General features: G+C 41.6%; 2 protein-coding genes across 11 annotated transcripts in view; one reads left to right on the forward strand and one right to left on the reverse strand.

Annotated features, from left to right (window-relative positions):
- Nucleotides 1-32: 32 nt before the first annotated feature.
- Nucleotides 33-26,619, forward strand: part of IFT81 (intraflagellar transport 81) — a 229,327-nt gene continuing 202,740 nt past the window's right edge. The window contains exons 1-2 of the mRNA XM_045041408.1: nucleotides 33-165; nucleotides 751-839. The gene's annotated coding sequence lies outside the window, so the exon portion shown is untranslated. The remainder of the gene's footprint in view (nucleotides 166-750; nucleotides 840-26,619) is intronic.
- The window catches only part of P2RX7 (purinergic receptor P2X 7), a 51,114-nt gene continuing 44,489 nt past the window's right edge, over nucleotides 19,995-26,619 (reverse strand). For 6 of the 10 annotated variants that reach the window (XM_045041420.1, XM_011287830.3, XM_003994650.6 and 3 more), the window contains one exon: nucleotides 25,458-25,999. In XM_045041420.1, the coding sequence (XP_044897355.1) occupies nucleotides 25,508-25,999 (492 nt within the window). In that variant the 3' untranslated portion in view covers nucleotides 25,458-25,507. Of the gene's footprint in view, nucleotides 20,199-22,989; nucleotides 24,377-25,457; nucleotides 26,000-26,619 lie in introns of those variants that run through there. The other 4 variants (XM_045041424.1, XM_045041422.1, XM_045041423.1 and 1 more) reach the window with 3 other exon arrangements.

The raw sequence follows: 26,619 nt of genomic DNA on the forward strand, positions 1-26,619 counted from the left end.
CTCGGCGCTCTGGGCCCGGCCGCCCGGCCCGCCGCCTCGTATCCGCGCGGGAGCCCCGCCCAGGCCTCCGGGAGCCCGCGGCGCCGCCACGCGCGAGGCAGGGCCCGGAAGGAGGCGGTGCTGCGCCTCGAGGCTGGGGCCGGGCGAAGGCGACGCTCCGCCTCGGTACGAGCGGCTCTCTCCACGGAGAGTGGGGCCGGTGGGGAAGGGGTGAGCTCCCCCTTGAGGACGAGTGACCCCGTCAGTAGGGCCGGGGAGAGCGAGCGACCCCCGCAAAGTGGGATTGGTTCTATCAGGAAGGAGTGACCCTCTCTCCGTGAATGAATGGCCCTCTGGAGGGCCGGGGAGAACAAGTGACCGGCTTGGTGGAGATAGAGCCATGGAGGAGAGAGTGACCGCTCCCTTGGGAATGAGTTACGCCTCAGGGGGGCTGAAGTGGGAGGGCGGGGGGATAGTGAGCGACTCCTTTAGGTGGTTTAGGAGGTACGAGTGACCTGTCGGGGACGGGGGCAACATAGAAGAAAAAGTAGTCCCTTTGGAGGTCCAAACTTGTGCCTTCTCAACCTCTGGAGGAGGTTGTCAGGTGCCCGAGGAGCCCTTGGCTGGAGTCCCACACCCTTTCAAGTGGCCCTCTTGGAATTGGAGTCAGGTCGCATCCCTACTCCAATTCAGATGCTTCCTTAGCTACAGGACAAGGAAGGGGTTTCTGTGACCATCCTTTCAACTGAGACAGTTTTATCACAACTTTAGGGAGACTTGGAAAATAGAGGGAAGTGGAGGAAACACCCACAGTTCCGCTACTCGAACATAATTTTCCACGTTTGCTCATTCCCTTTCAGGTATGTTTTCAAAGATATGTTTTATATTTAGTTTCATTAATTCATTCAACAAGCATTAATAAGCACCTTCAATACGCTGGGCACTGTTCGGTGAACAGAACAAACCCAAACAGCCTGCCTTCATGAAGTATGAATTCTCACAGGTAGATATGTATAAAGTTGTAGTTTGTATATCATAGGCGATGATGATGTTTTTTCTGGTTTACACTGCTGTTTTCTGTGTTACTGCAGTCTAGTTATAATGTTCATTTTTTTTAACGTTTATTTTTTTTGGGACAGAGACAGAGCATGAATAATGTTCATTTTTAATAAATGGACTATTTCTTACAGAGGGTATGCCGTGATTTTCCTAACTGTTCTTATCTGGTTGCTTCTAGTTTGTGGATCCTAGGCATAATCTTTGATATAATATTTTAGTTCATTTCTTGGATGTGAGTTTCCTAAGCCATACCGCCTTATTTATCCAGATACAAAAAAGTGAATAATAAGAAAATTTGGAGAAAACAGACAATATCTACCTCTAGAGATGGAATTGTTGAGTTAGAAGGAGGCATAGAACTGCCACCTGCCTCAGTCCAAAATGGTCCCAAGAAAAGGTGGTGACAGCTTAAGTGGAATTTTATTCATTCATTTGACAGATATTTACCGAGTGCCTGTTGTGTGCTTGGCAGTATTCTTAATGCTACGGGTATGAGGGCGAACAGATAGATGAAATCTCTGCTAAAATGGAGCTTGGTGCCTTTGGGAGGTCTTAAATTCTATGTAGAAAAGGAAAATCCAGTTGCTAAATTCTCATTGGAAGGAAACTTAAAAATGCTTTCCTTAAGGGCCCAAACTCAGTTCTAGCTCTCATTCATACTTATCCAATAGTAATGAGATGGTCCCAGCCTTAAAAATCTTGAATTTAAATGGTTTGCTTGTGTTTGGGAACAAAGCAGGTAAGAGAAATGTATAAACAAGTTTTCCTAAATTACTAGTTGGTAATCTATCCTTAGGACCAACCAGAGAAGCTGATCTTGAAAAATGATTAGGAAAAGAAAGTTACTTCATGTACATTCTTGCCCTTAGTTTACCTGTTTTTAAAAACTGCTTTCTTGGGGCACCTGGGTGACTCAGTCGGTTAGGCATTTGACTTTGGCTCAGGTCGTGATTGTGGGTTCGAGCCCTCCATCAGGCACTGTAGTGAAAGTGTGGAGCCTGCTTTGGATCCCTTGTCTCCTTCTCTCTCTGCTCTTCCTCCGCTTGCCACTTGTGTGTGCACTCTCTCTCCAAAATAAATAAACATCAAAAAAAAAAAAAACAACTTAAAAGCAATCCCTATCAAAATAACACCAGCATTCTTTGCAGAGCTAGAACAAACAATCCTAAAATTTGTATGTAACCAGAAAAGACCCCAAATAGCCAAAGCAATCCTGAAAAAGAAAACCAAACTGGAGGCATCACAATTCCAGACTTCAAACTGTATTACAAAGCTTGTAATCATCAAGACAGTATGGTACTGGCACAAAAATAGACACTCAGATCAATGGAACACAATAGAGAACCCAGAAATGGACCCACAAACATATGGCAACCTAATCTTTGACAAAGGAAAGAATATTATCCAGTGGAAAAAAGACAGACTCTTTAGCAAATTGTGTTGTGCAAACTGGACAGCAATATGCAGAAGAATGAACCTGGATCACTTTCTTATACACAAAAATAAACTCAAAATGGGTGAAAGTCTTAAATGTAAAACAGGAAGCCATCAAAATCCTAGGGGAGGAAACAGGCAACAACCTCTTTGACCTCAGCTGCAGCAACTTCTTACTTGACATGTCTCTAGAGGCAAGGGAAACAAAAGCAAAAATGAACTATTGGGACCTTATCAAGATAAAAAGCTTCTACACAGTGAAGGTAACAATCAGCAAAACTGAAAGGCAACTGACAGAATGGGAGAAAATATTTGCAAATGACATATCAGATAAAGGGTTAGTATGCAAAATCTATAAAGAACTTATCAAACTCAACACCCAAAAACAAATAATCCAGTGAAGAAACGGGAAAAAGACATGAACAGACACTTCCAAAGAGGACATCCAGATGGCCAACCGATGTCACTCATCATCAGGGAAATACAAATCAAAACCACAATGAGATACCACCTCACACCTGTCAGATGGCTAACGTTAACAACTCGGGCAACAACAGATGTTGGCGTGGATGCTGAGAAAAAGGAACCCTTTTACACTGTTGGTGGGAATGAAGCCACTCTGGAAAACAGTATGGAGATTCCTCAAAAAATTAAAAATAGAACTACCCTATGACCCAGAAATTGCACTATTTAGTATTTATCCGGAGGATACAGGAGTGCTGATGCGAAGGGGCACATGTACCCCAATGTTTATAGCAACACTATCGACAATAGCCAAAGTATGGAAAGAGCCCAAATGTCCAATGACTGATGAATGGATAAAGAAGATGTGGGGTGTGTTCTGTGTCTCCCTCTGTCTCTGCCCCTCCCCCGTTCATGCTCTGTCTCTCTCTGTCTCAAAAATAAAAACATTCAGAAAAAATTAAAAAAAAAAAGGGGTGTGTGTGTGTGTGTGTGTGTGTGTGTGTGTGTGTGTGTGTGATGGAATATTACTCAGCGATCAACAAGAATGAAATCTTGCCATTTATAACAACATGGATGGAACTCGAGTGTGTTATGCTAAGTGAAATAAGTCAGAGGAACAAATATGATTTCACTCATGGACTTTAAGAAATAAAACAGATGAACATAAGGGAAGGGAAGCAAATATAAGATAAAAACAGAGAGGGAGACAAACCATAAGAGACTCTTAAATAGAACAAATTGAGGGTTGCTGGTGGAGTGTTGGGTGGGGGGATGGGCTAAATGGGTAAGTGGCATTAAGGGGGACACTTGTTGGGATGAGCACTGGGTGTTATATGTAAGTGATGAATTGCTAAATTCTATTCCTGAAATCATTATTATACTATATGCTAACTAGGATTTAAATTTAAAATATAATAAAAATAAAAATAAACCACTTTCTTAAGGTATAATTGATGTACAGTAAACTGCACATATTTAAAGCGTACAGTTGTTTAAGTCTGACATGTGTATATATCCAGGGAACTATCACTAGTCAAGATAGTGAATATAGTGGCACCTGGGTGTCACTTAGTGTTAGGTGTCCAACTTTTGATTTCAGCTCAGGTTATGATCTCGAGATTGGTGAGATCAAGCCCTGCATCAGGTTCTGCACTGACAGCCCAGAATCTGCTTGGGATTCTCTCTTCCCTCTTTCTCTGCCTCTCCCCTGCTTGCATGCACTCTCTCTCTCAAAATAAATAAATAAAAATATATCCATTGTACTAGCCAGAGTAATCTTAGTTTATATAAAGTGAAAGTAACTGCTGATTACAGCTGGGACTTTTCACATACCTACATCTTAAGTCACATCCAGTTGCATATTTGTTGTATACTTGACTGAGTATAGTCAGTTACTGAGCAACCTTGGGAATTTAGTTTTTAAAAAATGAGATTTTCATTAAAGGTGCCGAGATAATTCAATAAGGAAAGAAGTCTTTTCAATAAATGGTGTTGGAACAACTAGAAATCTACATGCATATGATGAAGTTGGACCCCTATCTCATACCATGTATAAAAATTAACTCCAAATGCATCAAAGACCTAAGCATAAGAGCAAAACTGTAAGACTCAAATGAAAACAGGTGTGAATCTTTGTGACTTTGGATTAGGCAGTGGTTTTTTAGGCATGATGCCTAAAGCACAGGTGAAAAAAAGACAAATTGGGCTTCATCAAAATGTAAAACTTTTGTGCTTCAAAGGACATCAAGAAAATGAAAAGAATACAGAATGTGAAAAATATTTACAAATCATGTATTTGATAAGGGTATAGTATCTTAAATATCCTAACTAAGAGTTCTTATTTAACTTTTATAAGTCATCAGTAAAATGACAACCCAATTGAAAATGGGCAAAGGATTTGAATAGACATTTCTACAAAGAAGATACAAAATGGTCAATAAGAACATAAAAAGATGTTCAGTGTCCTGCACTAGGGAAATGCAAATCAAGATCGCAGTGAGATCCCACTTCATCCGCTAGCATGGTTATAATTAAGATGAGGGACAATCAAAAAGATGGCAAGCCTATGGATACATTGGAAGACTCCTACACTGCTGTATAATTGGCAGGAAAGTAAAATGGTACAGCCCCTTTGGAAAACAGTTTGGCCGTTCCTCAAAATGTTACACAATTACCAGGTGACAGTGTTCTGTACAGCAAGAGAATTGAAAAGATGTTCATGCAAAAACTTGTGCATCAGTGTTCACAGCATCATCCCTGGTAGCCAACAAGTGGAAATCACCTAAACGTCTATCAGCTGATGAATGGGGAAACAAATGTGGTATGTCCAGACAATGGACTATTTCTTAGCCATAAAAAGAAATGGAACCCAGATACATGCTGCAATGTGCGTGAACCTTGAAAACATAATGCTAACTGAAAAAAGCCAGTTACAAAAGGCCAAATCTTATGTGATTCTGTTCGTATGAAATGTCCAGAGTAGGAAAAGTAGCAAGTAGATTAGCAGTTACCTAGGGCTGGGGGAAAAGAATAATGGGGATTGATTGCCAATGAGTATGAAATTTGTTTGGGGTGATGAAATGTTCCAGAAATTGCATAATGGTGATAATTATAGAACCCTTGTGAATATTCTGAAAGTCACCAAACTGCACATTTTAAGAGGGTGATTTGTACGGTGTGTGAATCATATCAAATTAAAGAAAAGAAAAGAAAAGAAACAGGGAATAGACAACCAAGGCCTCAGAAAAAAACAATATACATACACAAAAATGGGGCCAAACCTCATGTTTTTTTCTTCACAGGGGAGCTCCTCGGGCCCTCACACAGAGCTTATTTTTAATTTAGATTAAGTTCTGACATATGAATCATCTGGCTCCTTTGTTGTACACTAAGCCAGTTTACCACAATGCTCTTCCTCTAAAAACTGCCCTCCCTTGCAGAGGTGGCCCCAACAGCCATTTTTATACTGTGTGACCTTATCATTTGGGCCACACAGGAAACCTAACCCCAAAGGGCCAACCGGATTCTCTCCTCTGGGACTGTGGCAATTGGAGAGAAGAAGTTCTTTGTTCTCTGCAAGTGACCAGAACTGAGTTGATGTAACCTTCCAGTTGTGGCAGAGTCATGTCCATGGAGAAGCCCAGAAGGGGAGTCTGCAGAAACAAAAGAATGAGACAAATGGGCAAAGGGGCACAGAGGTGAGAGCGACTAAGAAAATGGCCTCTTTGGTTTCTGCTGAGTTTCGTTTCCTGGTTCTGCCCCCTTGCTTCACTTTTCCCACTAAGATGTCTTCATAGCCTCATAATTAATGTTAATTTTCCCCCTCCTTAACCTAGTAGGCTTTGAAACTTGGAATTGAAAAGACTTTGGCTATAGTGCTGGGTTCCAAGAGGTGAAAGATGTATTGTCACCAGTAATGTGGGCATTAAATATTTGTATCAATGCAGCCAATTAAAGGGAGGAATTGCCTGAAGCCACCAATACTAAGAGCAGTAAAAAAGAAATTAATAGCCCATAAAAACAAGTCTTTGGGAAAAGTAGAGCCAAAAACTCCAAAAAGCGCATAAGTCTAGGACCATTTATTTGAGAGGCTTGCGGTGGCTGACCTCAGTGCACCTTAGGGCATCATTTGGTTATAGCATGGTAAGAATGATGTTTGTTACAATGGTCTTGAGCCACAAAAGGCCTGTCAGATGAAGCTGTATTCTTTGTTCAGGAGTATCTTTAATGAAAAAAAAAAGTTTAAATTAAATGTTCGGGCATTTAAAAGATGTAAGATTTACTTATCTGGCACATAGACCTTGTGAAATACGTCATTGTATAACATAATGACAGATACATGTAGTCCAAATGTATAATTATATATACCTCCAGAAACAGCCTATCCCCTAAATATAGAACATGTTGGTAGCAAAAGTGAGGAATAAATTATTTTATAATTTTACTGTTTCTTTCCCCACGGAGTCCTTAAGCCTGAAGCTGTTGTGGAAGAAAAAAAAAACCCTCTTCTTTTAGAGGCCATGTGCTAATCACAGATAATCCTCTGTGTGTCCCAACCCTATCCAACCCAGAGTCCCTTTAACAAGAAATATTTTCTAATATCTCAGTAGGATTCCTGAAAATAATCAATATGGACTGTAATCTACCCATACTCAAACATGTAAATGTTTGTATGTATATTTGATTTGCATTTCCATAATTAATGATAATTGAGTTTTTCATGTGCTTGTTGGCCAATCTGTACATCTTTGGAGAAATGTCTGTTCAGATCCTTTGCCCATTTTTTTAATTGAGTGATTTGCCCCTTCAAGTTTTAAGAGTTCTTTATGTATTTGGGTACAATTCTGTATCAGATATATGCTCCGCAAATATCTTCTCTCATTCATGGTAGCAGGGATTACAGGTTATTGAAACAGAGAAAATGGGAAGTATGATATTCTTGCTGCTGAACTGGATGTTTTTCTGTAACTGTGTTTTGAAATCCGAATGCCTTTGACATTTGGTCTTGGATGTAAAAAAGACCTTGGACGCCACCCCCTTTGGAAGGTGACAGAGAGTAGAGGATGCATAGGGGATGAAGTTGCGAACTCAGGAGGTAATGGGACAGTTGTGAGGTTGACATGTAGGGACTGGGTCTGCTCTAACTGAAAACAAGGTATTCAGGAATGGGTCCTTTGTATGCCAGGCACTGGAATATGGTTATTTACTGGTTGTGCATCCTTAGAGCTATTAACTTTTTGGCAGTGTTTCTTTATGTCAAATGGAGATCAGTGTTACAGTGTCAAGTATGGCATTGTCTTTATGATAGTAATAAAAACAGCCAAGACACTGCTAAATGCTTCATAAACTTCATTTCATTCAGTCTCCCATGAAGCATGAGGTAGGCATTTAAGAGAACAACAGACTCTGAGAGTCCATGCAAGCAGTTGAGGCAGGATTTGAGTCCATGTTTGTCTGATTCCAGAATCTTGGCTCTTAATTATTTCATTATGCAGCCTTCAGATGCGGTGAAGCTGTTTTGTTCACTCTAAATCAGTGTGCAGTGTTATGTGGGATTATTTTTGTGGCTCGACTACTTGGTGTGTACCAAGATTAAGGGATAATGAGGATTGTGGGGGTCAACTTGACATGGGAGAAATCTTGCTTATGGAGGTGATAGTTATTGGAAACCCCGTACATTTCATCATGCTCCCTGATGCTAGCATACAGTGTCATCAAATATCTCAAATTTACTTACAACTATTAGATTCTAAATATTTGGAAGGATTATCCAACAGACTCAGGAAAATAAGACCCAAAGATACAGTGCCATTAGTGTCAAATCTGGTAACTTTCTAAGATGGTGTCTTAATTACTGTGGGAGGCAGAATAATGTGCCCCCTCCACATCCATGTCCTAATCCCTGAAACCTGTGAATATGTTCTCTTATTTGGCAAAAGAGACATTGCAGATGTGATTAAGTTAAGGATTTTGAGATGGGGAGATTGTCCTGGATTATCCAGGTGAGCTTTTCACAAGGGTCCTTCAAAAATGTTAAGGAGGGGCTGCTGAAGACATAGTCAGAGAAGGCCTGGGACAACAGCAGTGCAGGTCAGAGGGAAGAGATTGCTAGCTGGAGGCCATGAGCCAAGGAATGAGGCTGGAAAAGGCAACAGGTGAATTCCTTCTACAGCCTACAGAAGGAATGTAACCTCGATGTTAGCCCACAAGACCCATTTTGGACTTCTGACCTCCAGAACTATAAAATAATATATTTGTGTTGTTTTAAGCCACTAAATTTGTGGTAGTTTGTTACAGCATCAATAGGAAACTAATACGGTTACTAACTCCATAGAAGTATTCTGAACATAAGATTCTTAATTCAGATTAAGCTACAAAGAATTTAATTTATTATTAAGGACTTTAGTTAGTGATTAATCTCAGGACAGTTTTGTTTGTTTCCTTCTGGGAGGATTTCAGTGTATGTTTTTCTTTGTACACTCAAATATGTGGCAAAGGACCAGGGCTCAAGGGAGATGTACAAAGCTAACTCAGTTAGGACAATGATATCCCCCTACAAAATAAGTTTTATAAGCACAGAAGATAAGTCTCTCACCCAAACAAAATGAGAGCTTTAAAAAAATTTAAGACCATTTGTGTGAATTTGGATTTTTTCTCTTAAAAATTAAGTGGAAAAATAAATATAACAGAGTAGAAATGCTTGCCTCATTTAATGATGATTTTGTGGTAACTAGGTGGGAGTCCTATTCAAGGATAGAAAAAGATACTGTGGTAGGTGATATAAAGAGACAAAGTCTACAAAGCACACAGATTTAACTTGAAAAGTTTATAGTGATTTGAAACCCACCCAGGATGTATATAGTACAGCTTAAAGCAAGAGAGGTAAATCCTTAGGTGATAGCCGCCCCGGTTTGCCTAGGACTGAAAAGTTTGCCAGGACATGGGGTTTTTCGTTGCTAAAGCTGGGGAAGTCCCTTGGCAAGCGGGGTGAGTGGGTGACTCTCAGACGGACTAAGCTAGACTAACTAGCTTCAGGAAGGCTCATGATAGCATGGATTCTGAGCCAGGCCCCCACCGCCCATTGACAGTGCTTACCACACTCCCTGGGTCCACCCCAAGCTTCACTCTCAAGAGACTTGTACTGGTTAAACTTGAACTAGATCTGTCAAAAAACAGAAGGGACTGTTGCAAGAAGCAGGAAGGCTTTCCAAGAAATGTAGCCTCTAAACCTCACTTTTCCTGATCTCATATCCAACCACTTCAAGCCTACCTGGAAGTCTGAATAAAAATGAAACAAAACATAGCAACAACAAAAAGCAATAAAGGTGCACGTTTTATGTAACTTGTCTCATAACGAAAACCCATCTAGGAGCGCCTGGGTGGCTGGGTCGGTTGGTTAAGCATCCAACTTCAGCTCAGGTCATGATCTCGAGGTTTGTGAATTTGAGCCCCGTGTTAGGCTCTGTGCTGACAGCTCAGAGCCTGGAGCCTGCTTTGGATTCTGTGTCTCCCCTTCTCTCTGCCCTTCCCATGCTCATGCTGTGTCTCTCTCTGTTTCTCAATAATAAATAAATACTCAAAAAAATATATAGTCGTTAAATCCTAATATAAACCTAGAAACAGGATTAAAAAAAAAAAAAAGAAAACCCATCTACTTTGTTCTCTATTGAAGACAGAAAGAAATTTCTAGAATACACAGAACTGTGTGTTAATCTTTCCCAGCCCCCAGCGATTATTGTATTTTATTAGCCAAATAAATAGCTCTAGCAGATCTAAATCCAACACAATGGAATACAGGTTTCTTTGGCTCTGCATAGCACTGTCTATTCTGAAAACCACCTACATGTGAGTGATACTCAGAATCCCATTTTACAGTTGAGTAAAAGCTCAGTCTCATTAGTGTTTGATAAAACACTCTGGAAATGTTGCTTTTTTCCTAGTTATTACGCCCCTGTCTGTCATTAAAGATTTCTCTTGGTAATAATTGGTGGCGAAGAGAGAACAAAAGCACAGAGGGAAGGACTTGTCACACTCCAAAAATATCTACCTGATAATAACATTTTGAATTTCCATTGTCTGGGTACAGATAATAGTCACCTCTAAGTTCATGTAAGCAAATCACAAAGCCTTCTCTTGGAATTTTCCCAGTTCTTTCCTGTTCTTAAGTGTAGTCTGAACACTATGCATCTGAGTAGTTTGATAACTCTCAAGTGTTCGGTATGTGACATGAGCTGTGCTGAGATACGAGAGATGTATGGCGTGCCTGGGAGTTAGCTCAACCAAGAGGAAGTGTTTGTGAAAGAGACGTCTTTTCTCTTCAGTTACTTCCTCTTTTCTTGTTTTATCATTTCTCTGTCAGTAGGAAATTAAATGGGAAGTGAGGTGACAAACTACAGTCACTTTCTTTGAGCCAGCTGAGGGTAAATGTTGCCTCTTTCCTGCCCTGAGAAATATCCAGAAGGCTCATCTCCTGTTCCCTGTAATTAGCCTTTTTATTAGAGGTGGGACCCATTGGCCTCAGCTTTCTGTTTGGCCCAAATCTGCCATTTGACTTTGGTTTTGGTCTCAGTTTCTGGAAAGCCAAGTAATCATTTGACTACTTCAGCATCATTTCTAGCCTCTCTGAACCTTTACGCCATCAATGAATGTGGAATTGCCTAAGTAACCATCATCTCCAATCAGAGTATCAATGTGAGCAGTATGAATGAGGCCTATAAGTTATTGCAATATGTTGTTACTACATTAATATTCAGTTTTGAATGTAGGTGAGTATTCTAGTTGTAACTGGAATGAAAAAGGTCTCCTTAGGTTCTTTATATGTTGAAATGTTATCAGTTGTTTAAATATACATGTAGAGGGGCACCTGGGTGGCTCAGTTGGTTGGGCATCCAACTTCGGCTCAGGACATGATCTCACAGTTTGTGAGTTGCAGCCCTGCATTGGGCTCTGTGCTTACAGCTCAGAGCCTTGGAGCCTGCTTCAGATTCTGTCTCCCTCTCTCTCTGCCCTTCCCCCATTCACACTGTCTCTCTCACTCTCCCTCTCTCAAAAATAAACATTAAAAAATAAATAAAATACATTTATAACTAAAGTAAAATAATGATTGACACGATTTTGTTTTCAAAATAAAAAGAACTTTCAAAAAGTTTAATAGAAAAATTGATAGGCAGGCTATTAGGAGAGTTTTTTTGGTGGCTGAATAATAATTTGAATAAGAATAAAGGCCTGAAGATAATAGAAATTTAAAATATGTGGGGTGCCTGGGGGGCTCAGTTGGTTAAGCGTCTGACTTCAGCTCAGGTCATGAACTCACAATTTGTGAGTTCAAGCCCCACATAGGGCTTGGTGCTGTCAGTATGGAGCCTGCTTCAGATCTTCTGTCTCCCTTTCTCTCTGCCCTTCCCCCTACCTCTCTCTCAAAAATAAATAAACATTCAAAAAAAGAAGAAGAAATTTAAAATATGAGTGAAGACGGGCACTTGGCTGGCCCAGTCGGTGGAGCATGAGACTCTTGATCTCGGGGTTATGAGTTCAAGCCCCACATTGGGTGGAGAGATTGCCTAAAAATAAAACCTGAAAAAAATACAATAAAAATAAAATATGAGTGAAGAAAATCTGTAGCTTGCTTTTGAAAATATTCAGGAAGTATCCTCAAACAGTATGCAAAGCTTTAGTTTGTGGGATCATTTCCATGAAAATGCATCATCATTGTCAACACAGTTTTCAAGTACAGAAGTTGAGGAGGACATGTCTTTACCATAATGGTATAGTCTCTAGAAGGAAGGAAAATTTGATAATTTGATAGCAACATCACTATCAACAGTGCTCTGTTCTGGCAAAACAACCAAAAGTATCTTAGCTCTGCCTTTGAACAATTTGAAGTGAACATCAAATCAATATCCAATTGTTCAGTGGAACAATCCCAGGGACAGTCTTAGGGAATTAATGTTCATATACTATAAAATTCAAACTTTAAAATTTGATTAGTAAAATGTAATAGTAAAATTGAAATAACAAACCTTTGGGAAATCTTCGGATTTATGCTTGTACTATGGCAGAGACATTGGGCTGTGGTTATTGATGTTAACACGTAGCCATTTGGCCAAATATGTATTTGGTTTGTATTGTGTATTGTGTATGGTATGTGTGTGTATTCACATAACATAAAATTAACTATTTCAAAGTGAACAATTCCATGACATTTAACATACACACAGTGTTGTGCATCCACTGCCTTTATCTGGTTCCAGATCACTTGTATCCCCTCAAGAGGAAACCCCACACCCATTAGGCAGTGGTTCCCCACTTCCCTCTCCCTCCCAGCTCCTGGCCACTGCCAATCTGCTTTGTGTCTCTGTAGATTCACCCCGTCTGCATGTTTCATGTAAATGGAATCCTACAACACATGACATTTTGTGTCTGGCTTCTTCCATTTAGCATAATGTTTTTGAGATTCATCCATATTGTAGCACACATCAGTGTTTCATTCCTTTTTCTGGCTGAATAATATTCTGTTGTATGGGCATATCCTGTGTGTTTATCCACTCATCAGCTGATGGACATTGGGGTTGCATTCACCTTTTGGTTAGTGTGAATAGTGTGGCAGTGAACACGTTGTGTGCAAGTATTAGTCTGAGTCCTTGGGTTTTGATTCTTTGCAGTATATACCTAAGAGCGGAATTGCTGCATCCTATGGTAATTCTATGTTTAACTTCTTGTGGGACCACCAAACTATTTTCCCTTCTGTTATTCCTCATATCCAGGATGTGTGCACAGTTGTGGCCTGTGAGCCAGAAAGTCATAGCTTCTCTGAGTGGCTCCCAAAATAACCAAGGTGTGGTAGCCCTGTATCATTGGTAGGATCAGCTTCCAGAGACCTTTTCCAGGATTCCTTTGCAGTTGTTCTTGTACCTGGGCAAATCTTCTGAAGACAAACCGAAACATCTGTGTTGGGAAGAACTCACCTGACCTCATTGTGTTGGCTTACTGGGGACATCCATCCATGCGTTCATCAAATAGTTATACAGTATGTGGTGTTTATCTGGAACCAAACAGACAAAAACCTCTGCCTCCAGAAGTTTACATTCCAGTGCCAGAAGATAGGCAACAGACAATAAAAATAGTAAGTAGGGGCAGTCAGAGAGAGCCATGCAAATTTATTATCCCATGGTTCTTTATAATCGTCTTAATATTTAAAAAAAAATTCTGTTGTGACTGTCATTATGTTCTACTTTTTCTTTAGTTTATTTGCTTCTTTTTATTAGACACACGTCTCTGGCAAGGCTTCTGTCTTTTTAGTTTTTTCATAGAGCCAGCTTTTAGTTTTATTAGCTGTCTCTGTTGCTGTGTATTTCAATGGTTTCTGCCCTAATCGTTATTATTTCCTTCTTGTTTCTTTCAGTTGGTTCTGCTGCTCTTTTTTTCCCAGTGTTTTGAGTTGAATGCTTAGCTCATGTCTTTTTGTTGTTGTTTGTTTATTTATTTTGAGAGAGAGAAGGCACGAGCAGAGGAGGGGCAGAGAGAGAGAGGGAGAGCGAGAATCCCAAGCAGGCTCCGCACTGTCAGAGCAGAGCGCAAGACGGGTGTGGAACTCACGAACTGTGAGACATGACCTGAGCTCAAATCAGGAGTTGGACGCTTAACTGACTGTAGGTCATGTCTTTTTAAACTTTGTTTCCTGATAAATGTATTTAAACCTATAAATTTCCCTTTAAAGTAGTGCTTTTGCTGTGTCCCACCAATTTTGACATGGTGTTTTTATTATTATCTAGTTTTAAATATTTCCAAAAGTAATTTAGCAATATGTTACTTGGTTTCCAAACATTTTTAAAATCCATCTTTAAAAAATCAATTTCTAGGCCACCTAGGTGTCTCAGTTGGTTAAACTTGATTAACCGAGTCTTGATTTTGGCTCAGGTCATGATCTTATGGTTTGTGGGATCAAGCCCTGTGCTATTAGCACAGACCCTGCTTGAGATTGTCTCTCTCTGTCTCCCTATCTCTCTGCCCCTCTCCTCTCTCTTTCTCTCAAAATGAGTAAATTAATTAATTAAAAAAATTAAAAATCGATTTCTAATTTCATTGATACGCAGTTGGAGAACCTAGTCTGTATCATATTGATCATCGAAGGAAATATATATTCTAATTAATGTCTGTTTTTGTAAATGTTCTATGTGTACCCTAAAAGAATGTGCATCCTTGGCTGGGTGTTGAATTCCTTATATATCTACTAGTTCAAGGGAGGCCCTCTCTAAGGAAGTACATTTGAGCTGAGATCTGAACATCAGGAAGGAGCCAACTCTGAAAATCGGGAAGAAAGGATCCCAGGCAGAGGGAACAAGTGTAAGGGCCCTGAGGTACAAACAAGCTTGGTATGTTCCAGGAGCAGAAAGAGGGCAGTATGAATGGAGTGTAGTGGGCAAGGAGGAGAGTGAAGTGAGCTAAGACCCTGAGAGGTAGTCAGGGGCCAGATCAAATAGGGCCTCAGAGACGATGGTATGGACTTTGGATTTTATTTTTATCTCTCTCTCTTTTTTTAAATGTTTATTTTTGAGTGACAGAGAGACAGAGTGCAAGTGGAGGAGGGATAGAAAGAGAGGGAGACACAGAATCCGAAGCAGGCTCCAGGTTCTGAGCTGTCAGCACAGAGCCTGACGCGGGGCTCAAACTCACAGACTGTGAGATCATTACCTGAGCTGAAATTCGATGCTTAACCGACTGAGCCACCCAGGCGTCCCTGGAGGAATCATTTTCATATTAAAAGTGCTTAAGAGATCATATTCAGCCCTGCCTTTTCCTTTTGTAAATAAGAAAACTAAGATGAGGTCTCAAGGGTTCTCACAGCTGCTTGTTTGCAGCCCAGGCTCTTTGATAGATTAGCTCCTAAAAAGGAGGACTCCATTTTTATATAATTTCATTGAAATGTTATTGAAAGCAATCTTATCTTGTTATGAACCCCTTTGTAAAACAAAAATCACTTTCACCCACACTATTTACTTCTTTTGTAAATGTAGATTCTTTTAGATTGGATTTATTTAAAGTGAATTTCCCACAGGAATTCCTTTCTCTTCTAAAATGTTCTGCTCACTGTCATTTTACCCCTCTGCTTCAGGTCGACATTTGGATGTGTTTCTATGAGGCAGCAGCTTCAGCTGCCCTTTATTCTCCTGGGTGCCACCTTCATTTCCAGGACGACCTTCCCAGCCCTTTTTTGATGAGGCCTCTGTGGCACATTCAGAAGCCTCTGCATCATGAAGACTCTCAGTAATGGCTCACTGGCTCTGCCTGGCTGCAGACAGGTTTTCCCACCTCACCCTCCGTGGAGGCCAACCACTTTGCTCTCCTGGCAACAGGAACAACTGTAGACGTACCCTGAACAAGCAAAGCTGAATCCAAGTGCTGTGCCAGGCAGTCCTCAAATTGTGAATGGTCGCAGTGCACATTCGATGCCTACCTGCATATGAGCCTGACTCAACACAGGGATCAGCAAGTGCCTTTGTGAACCTTGTCCTCTAGCGCTTTATCTGAAGTGAAGGCAGTTATTCCCATTAGGAAAGTAGACATTTTTTTTTCCTGATGGTGGATGGCAAAGTCAATGCCCCAGGCAAGGTCCGTGCTTGAGTTGCACCCTAAGAAAGCCAAAGGTAAGATTTATACCCACCAACCTCTGGCTTATCCCTTCTTCCTTGCACATCCTTGCAAATATTGTTCTTCTGGCTTGCTGGCCCTGCTGGGGTCTCCACTGGAATATTTGCTTACAAGACACATTTATATGCCTTTGGGGGGTATGAGGAAATCTGAACAGAAAGCTGGCCGCAGCCTCCATTTGAGACTCAGACTAAAAGAAAGTCTAGATGCTGTAAAGAAGGTACATATTTTTAATACCATAAAGAAATATCCACAAAATGTAAAAATTGCTCAGTTGCCTATGCATTAGTTTTTGGTTTTGTTTTTGGCAATTTAAAAAATTGTGGTAAATAAATATATATACCATAAATTTGATTTCAACTATTTCTAAGTGTACAATTCAGTGGCATTAAGTATATTTACAATGTTGTACAACCATCATCACCATCCATCATCACCATCCATCTCTAGAACTTTTTCATCCTCCCGAATAGAAGCTCTGAACCCATTAAACACCAGCTTTCTATTTCCCTCCTCCCCTAGCATCTGGTAACCTTTATTCTACTTTCAGTCTCTATGGATTTGCCTGTTTTGGGTATTTCGTGTAAATAGAATGATACAGCGTGTGGCTTTTTGTGTCTGATTTATTTCACTTAGCATAATGTTTTTAAGGTTCATCCATATTGTAGAATGTATCAGAACTCCATCCCATTTTATGGCCAAATGCTATTCCATTGTATAGATACATCCCATTTTGTTTATCTACTCATCTGTTGGTGGACATTGGGTTGTTACCATCTTTTGGCTATTGTCAGTAATGCTGCTATGGACATTTGTGTATGGGTATGTATTTGAGTCCCTGCTTTCAGTCCTTTTGGGTATATACCTAGAAGTGGAATAGTTGGATCATATGGAAATTCTATATTTCAGCATCTGACAAACTGCCAAGTCTAAGCATTATGTTTTATATTCAGGATATATTTGTTACAATTAAAAAGAAAGAAAGGAGGTGTATTTGGTAGGACTGCCATAACAAAGCACCATAGACAGTGTGGTTTATTTATTTATTTATTTATTTTAATAAAGAAATATTTATTATAATAAAAAAATTGTATATCAGAAAAAATACCCTAAAGCTAGTCTATTTCTTTTTTTTTAAATATGAAATTTATTGTCAAATTGGTTTCCATACAACACCCAGTGCTCATCCCAAAAGATGCCCTCTTCAATACCCATAACCCACCGTCCCCTTCCTCCCACCCCCCATCAGCCCTCAGTTTGTTCTCATTTTTTAAGAGTCTCTTATGCTTTGGCTCTCTCCCACTCTAACCTCTCTCTTTTTTTTTTTTTCCTTTCCCCTCCCCCATGGGTTCCTGTTAAGTTTCTCAGGATCCACAAGAGTGAAAACATATGGTATCTGTCTTTCTCTGTATGGCTTATTTCACTTAGCATCACACTCTCCAGTTCCATCCACGTTGCTACAAAGGGCCATATTTCATTCTTTCTCATTGCCACGTAGTACTCCATTGTGTATATAAACCACAGTTTCTTTATCCATTCATCAGTTGATGGACATTTAGGCTTTTTCCATAATTTGGCTATTGTTGACAGTGCTGCTATAAACATTGGGGTACAAGTGCCCCTATGCATCAGTACTCCTGTATCCCTTGGGTAAATTCCTAGCAGTGCTACTGCTGGGTCATAGGGTAGGTCTATTTTTAATTTTTTGAGGAACCTCCACACTGTTTTCCAGAGCGGCTGCACCAGTTTGCATTCCCACCAACAGTGCAAGAGGGTTCCCGTTTCTCCACATCCTCTCCAGCATCTATAGTCTCCTGATTTGTTCATTTTGGCCACTCTGGCGTGAGGTGATATCTGAGTGTGGTTTTGATTTGTATTTCCCTGATGAGGAGTGACGTTGAGCATCTTTTCATGTGCCTGTTGGCCATCCGAATGTCTTCTTTAGAGAAGTGTCTATTCATGTTTTCTGCCTATTTCTTCACTGGATTAGACAGTGTGGTTTAAACAATAGAAATCTGTTTCCTCACAATTCTGGAGGGCAAAACTCCAACATCTGTCTAGGTATCAACATGGTTCATTTTTTCTAGGCTTCTCTCCTAGTCCTTTCCCTCTGCACCTGTGTCCCAATCTCTTCTTATAAGGACACCAGTCAGATTGGAATAGAGCCCACCTGTATGATCTCATTTTACCTTAATCACCTCATTGAAGGCTATATCCCCCAAACCAGTCATATTCTGAGATAATGGGAGTTAGTATTTCAACATGTGCATCCAGTGGGGGTGCAAACTTCAGCCCATGACAGGGTAGAGAGCCAGCCATAAGCTAACTCTTCATTAACTTACCTAAACAAACCATGATAGACGGAAAACTGAAAAGATGGTTTTTAATCTGGATTTTTGGATTTCAGGAAATGCCATTGACCTTTTCTGATATCTCTAAATTGATTTGTCATTATCCATGGTATATTCCAATGAGGAATGAGGAGGCTCTTCTTAAATGTACATTCAAGAAAGATTAAAGGTTTTTAACAAATACTATCTTTGCTGGAAAAGAGAGAGAGCACTCTTATTAAAGGCTCACCTTGTCCTTAAGGAAAAATGTCATGCACATTGTGTCCTGCCTTGACTGTCTCTCAGTGTCATTTGATACCCATCTCTGGCATCATTTTAAGAAGTTGCTGTGTGCAACTCTGTTACATGAGTGTGCCTTAACGTATTTGACCAATCCCCCATTGTTGGACCTGAAGGAATTTAACACAATTCTTTCTTGGATTCTTTCTTTTCTTCCTGTCACCATCACCAACTTAGGAGTCCAGGTTGCTTCCTTTTTTTTTTTTTTTAATATATGAAATTTATTGTCAAATTGGTTTCCATACAACACCCAGTGCTCATCCCAAAAGATGCCCTCTTCAGTACCCATCACCCACCCTCCCTTCCCTCCCACCCCCCATCAGCCCTCAGTTTGTTCTCATTTTTTAAGAGTCTCTTATGCTTTGGCTCTCTCCCATTTTAACCTCTCTTTCTCTTTTTTTTTTTCTTTTCCTTCCCCTCCCCCAGGGGTTCCTGTCAGGTTGCTTCCTTAGTCACTCCTATATGATCCCCGCCAACTTTCTAGGTTTCCCCTCCAGCCAACATCCTCATGACTGCCCAAAGGATGTTCTTGAGTCACTGCTCTCCTCATGTCCCTGGGCAACCCAAGAGTTGCCCCATCTTGACTTTGCAATTGGTCCAAACATCTACGCTTTTTTTTTTCCTGTTTGTTTTGTTTAAGTCTCTTTTTAATCTTCATCTCCTTTCTGGGGAGCCAGCCAGGTCTACCAGTAATCTGAGCACATACATTCTCATTTCTTTCTGGGCCTGCTTCATGCTGCTGTTCCTGTCAGCAGTGCCTCTTCTCATCCCACCAGACAGTGTGTCCCATGTTCCCGCTCTCTTCATCTAGGGAGGGCCAGCTCATGTGTCACGAGCTCCACAAAGCCCCCCATGGTTACTCTTGCCTGTGTGGATTTTGCCTTTCTTTAACCTTCTGGTTCACTGGGGTGGACCCACACCATTTATGAAGCAGTAAGAAAACAAGTCCCTCCCCAAATAGACCCAGAAGACGAGGACTGTATAGTAAATGTCCCTGTCATACTCGCCATCGGACAGCTCTTGGAACACACTTTTTTTCCACTTCAGTGTTTGTACTTGCTGTCCCTGTGTTCCTCCAACTTGTCAAGTTCCTGACATTCAGATCCAGCTTAAATGCCACTTCCTTGGAGAGGCCATCCCTGACCGCTGTCAGAAGTAATTCTATTGTTTCTTCACAGCATGCTGCTTGTTTTTCTCATACCCTTTATCCCAAGCTATTCCCATCTCTTTACATATCGCTTACCTGCTTCCCCCACTGCACCTAGCCTCCAGGGGAGCCTGTCTTGTTTACTTGTTTATTCACACCAACTGTGCAGTGCTGGGTTGCTCAGTAAATGTTTGCTGAGGGAATTAATGAGATTGAATGGAATGGGGATAGAGAAAGGGGACAGGGGACATGGAGACTGTCCCTTGGATTTCTGGTTTGGGAAATTGAGCTGATGGCAGGTGACACTATTACTGAGCTTGGAACTTCTGGAGGAGCACCTGTGGGTGAGGTGGAGAGAGCAGAGATAGATAGTGATTTCTCCTTTGTACCCATTTGATTTGCCTCTAAAGTATTTTAAGTAGAATATCCAGAGGTGGTTAAATATATGGGCCTGGGGTTTAGGAGTGATACTAGGGCATCCAAATAACAGGGGCGCCTGGGTGGCTCAGTTGGTTAAGCATCTGGCTCATGGTTTGTGAGATAGAGCCCTGAGTTGGGCTCCATGCTGACAGCGTGGAAGCTGCTTGGGATCCTCTCTCCCTCTCTGCCCTTCCCCTGCTCATGCTCTCTCTCTTTTTCTCTCTCTAAAAATAAATAAATAAACTTAAAAAAATAATATCAATGACTAGCTAGCATATTTAGACCTATGGCTAAAACTTTATTTAAAAAAATTGTTTTAATATTCATTCTTGAGAGAGACACAGACAGAGACAGAGAAGGAGAGAGAACACAAGTGGGGGAGAGGCAGAGAGAGAGGGTGACACAGAATCTGAAGCAGCCTCCAGGCTCTGAGCTGTCGGCACAGAGTCCAATGTAGGGCTCAAACCCATGATCTGCGAGATCATGATCTGAGCAGAAGTTGTATGCTTAACCGACTGAGCCACCCAGGTGCCCCTGAAACTTTAAAAAATAATAATAGCCAACATTATTGAGTGCTTACACTGCAACAGGTGGTGAGCAAAGTGCTCTACATACATTTACACATATAATATTTAAGACTTAAAACAACCCTTGGACACAAAGATACAACTGAGCATTCTAAGAATTGGATAAACTGCCTGAGGCCACTGAGCTAATTAGTGAGTGAGCAGGATTTGACTTCAGGTGATCAGTTTCCAGAGTCTCTTTCCTACTGTACCATGTGCTGGAATAGGCATGCAATGGACCCCAAACCAAGATGAACCCTTTGCCTTTGAGGAGCTTATTTTTTGCTTGGGGAAATAAAATATAGCTCATAAGTTACCATACTCAACAAGCTTGCATAAGACACTTATTCAACCTTGTCAAGAATGGCAGTTATTTAGGGGTGCCTGGGTGGCTCAGTTGGTTAAGCATCTGACTCTTGATTTTGGCTCAGGTCATGATCTCACAGTTTGTAAGTTCGAGCCCCGTGTCATGCTCTTTACTGATAGTGCAGGGCTTGCTTGGGATTCTCTCCCTCTCCCATTCTCTCTGTCTCTCCCTTGTTCTTTCTCTCTCTCAAAATTAATAAAATGAACTTAAAAAAAAAGGCAATTATTTGGTTAAAATGGCCAGTCAGTGTTAGCTACCTCCTCTGCTGATTCCAGAAGACTCAGTCTCATGTGACCTTGACAATTAAGAGGAACTAAGGATGTTAGAAATGCAAAATCCTCTCTGTGAATCATGTCTGGAAACATAATTTGTAATCCTTCTGGGACTGGAAAAGAGGAAACTGAAAGATCACAGTAAAAGCAAAAAAAGATAGTGATCTCTTCCAAAGAGGGCAGAAATGAGTCAGGGGACACTCGGGATTCCCAGAATGATGACTGCATGGGATTAGAATATGGGTTGAGAAATATATAAGCAGTAGGAAGTGAAAAACCACACCCAGTGCACACGTTTGGCTCATTTGAATAAAAGGGGGGTGGTGGTCCCAGTTTCTTGCAGGCTCTACAAGGCAGGGTTTTATACAGACAGTTACTGTGCAGCAACCATGCCAAGCCTTTTAATTTTTGAGGGCGGCCAGTTGGCCAGGAATTAGGGGTGTTTTAATCACCTCCTTTTCACCCCATTGGTGAGGGAAGGATTCCCATCCTAAGATTATGGAGATGGCCAAATGCATGACATCCATCATTACACAGGTGAAATTGGCAGCAGTTTATTAATCACATAATCAGGGGTCAGAAGGTTGCATTTGGGAACAGAGTGAACAACCAGAGGCAGTGGGAGGCAGTCATGTTTTGCAGTATCATGAGAGTGAGGTGCCCTGTGGCTCCCACAGGAGGATGTGATTGTCTTTTGGATAATTCCATGGGTGGCAGAGAACTCAAACTCTCTATTCAGGGGTCAGCAGAAAGTGCATCTGCTCCATATGCCAAAGAAGGTCATTTGTCTAGGTGACTTCTTCTACGGGAACAGGTTGGGGAGGGGAATTTGCATTTAAGCCACTACGCCCTCCTGATTTCACCAAATGTCAAGCTGTAATGGTTCATAGAACTTAGGGAAACCCTTGCTTACATTTACTGGTTTATTATAAAGGATATAATAAAAGATACAGATGAACAACCAAATGAAGAAGTACATAGAGCAAGGTCCTTAAGGGGCCTGAGCACAGATGCTTCTGTCCCTGTGGGGTTGGGGAACACCACCCTTCCAGCATGTAGATGTATTCATCAATCCAGAAGCTCTCCAAATCTCACAATTTAGACAATTTTACGGGGGCTTTGTTACGTAGGCACAATCAATTATTAACTAAATTTCCAACCCCTCTCCATCCTGGAGGATGCAGAGTGGGGCTCAAAGTTCTAAGCTTCCGATCATGGCTTGGTCTCTCTGGTTACCAGCCCCCGTCCTGAAGTTAGGAGCCCACCAAGAGTTGCCTCATTAGAATATACGACACTCTTAACACCCAGAAAATTCCAAGGGATTTAGAAGCTCTGGGAACAGAGACCAAATATGTATCTTGGTGTCAGGAACTGGGAATAGAGACCGAATATATATCTTACTATGTCATAGTGCTTCAGTGAATATATGTTGAATGAAAGTGTCAATGAGTGACTGTGATTTGGGGATCTTCTGAGAAAAGGAAGTAAAAGGAGCACTTCAGTTATAAATTATACATTACTTTTTATTATCAAAACAGTCTAGTTAAGACAAGTACATTGCCAAGCTAGAATTAGGAAGTGTGCAAAGACTTGTGCCCTCTGAAGAGAGGAATGCAAGTTCGTTACCAATGCTACATGAAATCTGTCAACGTTTACAAAAAAGCATGAACACAGACAGGAAACAGTGACTACCCGGCAATTACCATATAGAATAATGGAAGTAAGTCCAAGGAAACAGTCCCTACAAAGTGTGATTCTCCTTGGGATACCTTTGCTGATGACATTACTTTATGCAGTAGGGTAAAAACAAGTTACAAATATGGTGCATATTATTGCAGGAAGTGTCAGACATTTCACACACGGTTGGCATAACACATCACTCTCTCACCTAAAGCATCTGTGAGGAAGGCAGAGGAGAATAGTAGGTGGATCCAGTGACTACCTGTCATTCCACATTCTGACTCCATTTGGGACGTCCAGAGGTGATAGAAACCAGGGAGAAGGCACCAGAAACAAACAAAAAAAAAAAAAAAAAAAGTATAAAGGCTCAGAGGCTGTCAGAATGGAGATCTGTAGCTCTTACATAGAATTCTAGGAGTAAAAGTTTAAATTCTGAAGAAGTAATGTATCATTCACTTTTCAAAAAGATCTCATATATATAAGAAGTCCTATCTACTACCTCTGAACAGTAGCAAAAATGAAAGTTCAGTCTGGCCTAGCTTATTCCTGAGTTTAAAGCCAGATAAAATCCTGGGTCAAAAAAAAAAGTGTCTTGTTCATATTTGATTTACATTAATACAGTAGAAAGCATCTGGTTTTCAAAAAGTATCTAAATGGCAAATCTTGGAATATGTGCTAAAAAATCACAGATCCTTCATCACTCACAGTGTTGAATAGTGGTCTCTATTTATTCTTTAAAATAGTTGTTTAGAAATAATCAATTCCAGTGCCAAAACCGTGAAAAGGAAATCCTGAAGGAGGATCCTAAAACCTCCTGACTCTCCATTTTCATATTCTTAGCAGTTGACGTATAGAAATGATAAAGATTTGGGTGTGAGTTACTTTTTAAGGAGCATCCAAACCTCATCCATTCTAATTGTCTGCAAAGTACAGAACGTTAAAGGCATAAACGTGGCCTTTTCTAGTTTTTAACAGCAGTAGCTACTTCCAGTCATAGAAGTAGGATGTGGATTAGAATGTATTGGGTAGCTCAGCAGTGAGATCGGATGGATTCCAGAGCTGGTCTGGTGGGTTACCTGATTTGGTCTGCAGCCCCTATAGAATTGCTGAACAGACACCTAAGCCCCTAAGGGACTTCTGTGGTGGTCCAGGTATAGGCTGAGTCTCTGTTCCAGTGAGTCAGGCTTGCTCTCTGTCCCAGTCATCTGTTGCTGTGTAACAAACAACCCAAATTTAGTGGCTTAAGACAACAGTTCCGTGGGTGCCTGGGTGGCTCAGTCGGTGAAGCGTCTGACTCGATTCCAGCTCAGGTCGTGATCTCATGGCTCGTTGGACTGAGCCCCCGTCAGGCTCTGTGCTGACAGCGCAGAGCCGGCTTAGGATTGTCTCTCCTTCTCTCTCTGCCTGTCCTCTGCTTGCACGTGCTCACTCTCTCTCTCAAAATAAATAAACGTTAAGACAAAAAGAACAGCAACAATTTTGTTCTGTGGGTTCCCTGGGAAGCGTCTCATGCAATTGCAGTAATATGTGAGCAGGGTGTGGAATGACCTGAATGCTTCTCTCCCATGTCTAGTGAGTGGGTTTGGAAGGCCTGAAAGCTGGGGACTGGTCAGGTGTCTCTATTCTCCATGTGGCCACTTGCGCTTCCTCACAGTAGGGTGGTCTCAGGATGGACGTTTATACCGGGGCTAGCTTCCTTCACAGCAGATGTGTCAAGGGACAGGAAGTGGAAGCTTTCTGTCAGCCTCAAGACCAAGACCCCAAAGCTGGCACAGCGTTACTTGTAGTACTGGATAAAGCAATCAGAGCTGCCCAGATGCAAGGGGAGGAGACATAACCCTCAGGTTCTGAGGCATCAGCGCCAAAGAATTTGTGGCCACTTTTAATCATCCACATTTTCCAACCAGCACCCAAACGGTTTGTTAGGGTTTGTTCGTAGTTGTCCATTGTCCCACTCTGGCCTCATAAGGAGGCTCTGCATTCATGTAGCAGCTCTTTGTGCATGAACAAGAAAGTTCATGTACACTCTCCCAATTTGTCCTTCCAGTATCTCTGTGAGATAGGTTGGGTAATACGGCAACGAGGAACAGAGGTTAAAGGCCTAGGATCACACAACTTCCCAGTGACAGAACTGAGACATCAATCTGAATTTCTTGACTCGGTCCATGCTGAGGGGTTCTGGCTTATGTGCCTATTTGTTCGGTCTGCTCTCTGACACACATAGAGCTGCAGGAGAGGAAAACACATTTCCCTTTGGCTGAAAATTTGGCCACAGATCTTTGCAGGTCAAGCTCAGGTTGCAAACAAAGGTCATGTTCACATGACTGCTCAGCCCCGTGCCTTCAGTAAGGACTCTTGAAGCCACTGTACTGGCCTTCACTCTTGGGAAACTCTCTCCGGATCCTCCAGCGGCAGCAGCTGGGCAGGATGGCAAAGTCAGCGAGGTCCTGGGAGCCGAAGCGCCAGGTGGTGTAGCACCTGTAGGCACAGTGCCGCAGCTGGCTGTTGGCGTTTTCGTCCAGCGCCAGCAAGGGCTCCTGGTAGAGCAGAAGGAACCGCAGGACGCGCCGGGACAAGACGAGCTTCCTGAATGGCTCCGAGGTGGTGATGCAGGCGCCAGCCTTTTTCCGACAGCACAGCTCCTCCAGGCACCTGTGGCTCTCAGGGAGTTGGGACGGGAGGCAGTGTCCACACTGGCACCAGGCAGGGCTGTCGCCGAATCTAGGAGTCACTTCACTTAACAGCTGCATCTCCTCCGGCTGTCCAGGTATAGGGGGTGGGTCACAGAGAGACATGGGCAGCCTGGACAAGTCTGTGAAGTCCGTTGAGGGTCTCTGAAAAAGTCAAGTTTCCAAGCCCATCAGCAATGACAACCCCCAGGTGTCTAGGTTCTTTAATTTTGGTATTAATTTATAAAATTACACCTAATATCCCATGAATAGTAGCTCTCATTTATCAAATATATGTATCAAGACTGTGCTAGTGTTTTATAAACTCGACTTATTTAGCCTTTGAAGAACCTCATGAGATATGTGTCCTTATCTCCATTTTACAGATTTGGAAAGTGAAATTCAGAATAGCCAGGCCTCAAGGCAGGTATCACCTCTTCAGAGAGACTTTCTTGCCCTGACCACCCCAGTCTAGGGAGTTCCCGCCACCCAGGTCATTTTCTTGGCGCATCATGAGATACTGTGTTCTTCATCGTCCTTATCACTATCTGAGATAATCTTCCTAATTGATATGTTCGCCTGATGATTCTTCTTCCACATGAAAGCGGGGGCCCTGTCTGCTTTGTTACTGCTGTATCCCCAGTGCCTAGGACGGTACCCAGCACATTATAGGCAGTAAATGTTTGTTGACTTTGCTCTGCCCTCTCTCTTTCCACCAGGCTCCTTCTTCTGGCAAATCCATTTGTTATCCTCCAAGAAAAGTTGCCATAATTCATATCTGTTCT

The sequence above is a fragment of the Felis catus genome, chromosome D3 (genome assembly GCF_018350175.1).
Source record: "Felis catus isolate Fca126 chromosome D3, F.catus_Fca126_mat1.0, whole genome shotgun sequence".
Lineage (NCBI taxonomy): Eukaryota > Metazoa > Chordata > Mammalia > Carnivora > Felidae > Felis > Felis catus.